This window comes from Tripterygium wilfordii, chromosome 9 (assembly GCF_013401445.1).
Source record: "Tripterygium wilfordii isolate XIE 37 chromosome 9, ASM1340144v1, whole genome shotgun sequence".
Lineage (NCBI taxonomy): Eukaryota > Viridiplantae > Streptophyta > Magnoliopsida > Celastrales > Celastraceae > Tripterygium > Tripterygium wilfordii.
Genome location: NC_052240.1, coordinates 8922079 through 8924563, shown reverse-complemented (window position 1 = coordinate 8924563; position 2485 = coordinate 8922079). Strand labels below are relative to the sequence as shown.

At 40.4% G+C, this 2485-nt stretch overlaps 1 protein-coding gene across 1 annotated transcript; it reads left to right on the top strand.

Moving 5' to 3' along the window:
• The first annotated feature begins 411 nt into the window (after positions 1-411).
• LOC120005982 lies at positions 412-1625 on the top strand. The gene is made up of 2 exons (XM_038855860.1): positions 412-813; positions 1566-1625. Exons 1-2 carry the CDS (start codon positions 412-414, stop codon positions 1623-1625), a joined length of 462 nt encoding a protein of 153 aa, XP_038711788.1.
• The last annotated feature ends 860 nt before the right edge of the window (positions 1626-2485 follow it).

The window sequence follows — 2485 nt, the reverse complement described above, 5'->3', positions numbered from 1 at the left end:
GACTTCATTGGTCCTTTTCCTAACTCTTTTGGTTTTGAATATATTTTAGTTGGTGTTGATTATGTGTCCAAATGGGTCGAGGTTGTCCCCTCACGAACTAATGATCATCGAGTAGTTGTGAAGTTTTTGCAGGACAATATTTTCTCTCGTTTTAGGATGCCACGAGCGATCATTAGTGATGGTGGCAGGCACTTCAATAATTATGCATGTTCCGCCTTAATGAAGAAATATGGGATCACTCACCGGGTGGGCACCCCATATCATCCTCAGACGAGTGGGCAAGTGGAGATAAGCAATAGAGAAATCAAGACCATTCTTGAGAAAACGGTGAATCCAAATAGAAAAGATTGGTCTCTTCGGTTGACTGATGCTTTATGGGCATACCGAACGGCTTACAAAACACCAATAGGGATGTCTCTGTTCCGGTCAATTTATGGGAAAGAGTGTCACTTGCCAGTTGAATTAGAGCATCGAGCTTATTGGGCCATTAAAAAGCTCAATTTTGACATAAAGGCAGCTGGAGACAGGCGTCGTTTGCAACTGAACGAGCTTGAAGAATTACGGCATGAAGCCTATGAGAATGCCAAATTATACAAGGAGCGAGCGAAGCAGTACCATGACAAGAAGCTTGTACGGAAAACTTTTTCTGTTGGACAGAAGGTGCTGGTATATAACTCTCGTTTGAAATTGTTTCCGGGAAAGCTCAAATCCAAGTGGCATGGATCGTATGTGATCCAAGCAGTGTTCCCTCACGGTGCATTAGAGTTAAAACATCCGGATTCTGATCAGACATTTAAGGTTAATGGCCATCAAGTGAAGCCTTATTGGGAGAATGTACAAGTTCCTGTGGATGAAGTGGTATATCTCCACTCTATTGATGTCTGACCGAATCCAAGGCTATGTCTGGCTGAAGACAATAAATTTAGCACTTCATGGGAGGTAACCCATGTGGAAGAGGAGCACCATTTTGACAATTAAATCAGCTAAGTCTCTCTTTCTTTTCTTTCATTCACTTTTGTCATTCATTTTTGTCATTGCAAATTTTCGTTTTGTTTTCTTCTTAAACATTGAGGATAATGTCAACTTCTAGTTTGGGGGAGAGGGAATTTGCTTTTGCCGAAATTTTTTTTAAAAACATTTGAAATTGTTTTGAGAAGAGAATTGACATACTTGTGCTTAATTGTTATGAAGTGCCTTTGAGACTGATGGTGTGATTATTTACATAATCTTTTGCAATGAATGTCTACTTAGTTTACATATTATTTGCAGCATCAATTAACTTGTGAGGAGCCTTCAGAAATTTTATGTGCTATGAATTTCATGATGTTGTATAGCTAGAACTTGCATTAGACCATCTAAAATAGATACTATGTTTTTGTTCTTTGAAAGTGATGAAGGCCTTCTTTGTCAATGTTGGCCTACCTTGAACCCTGCCTTTGCTCCCAGTCTTTTGATTAAATATTCTGCTCTTGCGCTAAACCCTCCCATCTATGTGATGTGTTATGCCTGTGTCATAAGTCATAAAATAGAATCCATTATGAGACTATGGTTGAAGTGTTTGGAAGGTTATTGAGAAGGTGATGAGAAGTTCAAGTGTGGTGTTGAAAGGAGATAAGTCTGAATAGTGGAGAGAAGTGTATAAGCAGAGTTCTGGGGACTTTGTAGCCTTTTTGTGACATAAGTGTGGCCTGAAGCAGATCCAAATAAGCAGTAACCCATGTCCGTAAAAAAAAAAAAAGACGAGAAAAAAAAAGAAAAGAAGATATATACGGAGAAAGGTTGGTGCCTATTACCCACAGCCGCAATCCCTAACCTTTTACCTCCTCTGTCCAAAAGAGTTACCTTCCTAAAAAAGAGATTTGGCAGCAATACCGGGTTCACTAATGGCTACAAGAAGTGCAAAGAGGAAGAAGGAGTTAGCGAGCAAAAAGAAGGGAAAGGTGGGTGCAAGTTCGGATGTCCCTGTGGAAGAAGAGGAGAGTTTTGACCGATTCATATCCCCTGAGGTGCAGATCGAGTGTGAGAAAGTGTCGTCCAAGAGGGCTTTGCATGTGGAACGTCATGTGGTAGTGAAGCACTTCCAGCGGGTTAATTGGTATTACAAATTGAAGGAGAGGGGGTGTCTCGGCATCACCAGTGTTCCAGGTGTGGCTATTCGACAACTGGTTTACGAGTTTTATGCCAATTTAATAGTCAATGATAACCATTGTATGGCATATGTGCGAGGTAAGCAATTCTTTTTCAACCCAAGGAGGGTTTCATCTGTTTTGAGCTTACCCGAACCATTGAAGAAACCTAGCTTTAAATTTAGGGATTTTGGAACCTCGAATGTTGACACTGTGTGGTCTGATTGGAGAATTGTAGTGGAAACTTTGACTGGGAACTATAGTGATGAGCCGAACAAAAATGTGATTTTATATGTAGATTTGATGCAGCCTTATAGACTGTTAGCTCAGATAGTGACCAGGAATGTCATACCTGTGAC

Bases quoted from the DNA above. Each gene is read 5' to 3' on its own strand.
- LOC120005982 (XM_038855860.1), top strand. From the start codon at position 412: ATGTCTCTGTTCCGGTCAATTTATGGGAAAGAGTGTCACTTGCCAGTT. The intron at 814-1,565 runs GTGAAGCCTTAT...AGTGTTTGGAAG, and splicing joins TTAAGGTTAATGGCCATCAA to GTTATTGAGAAGGTGATGAG.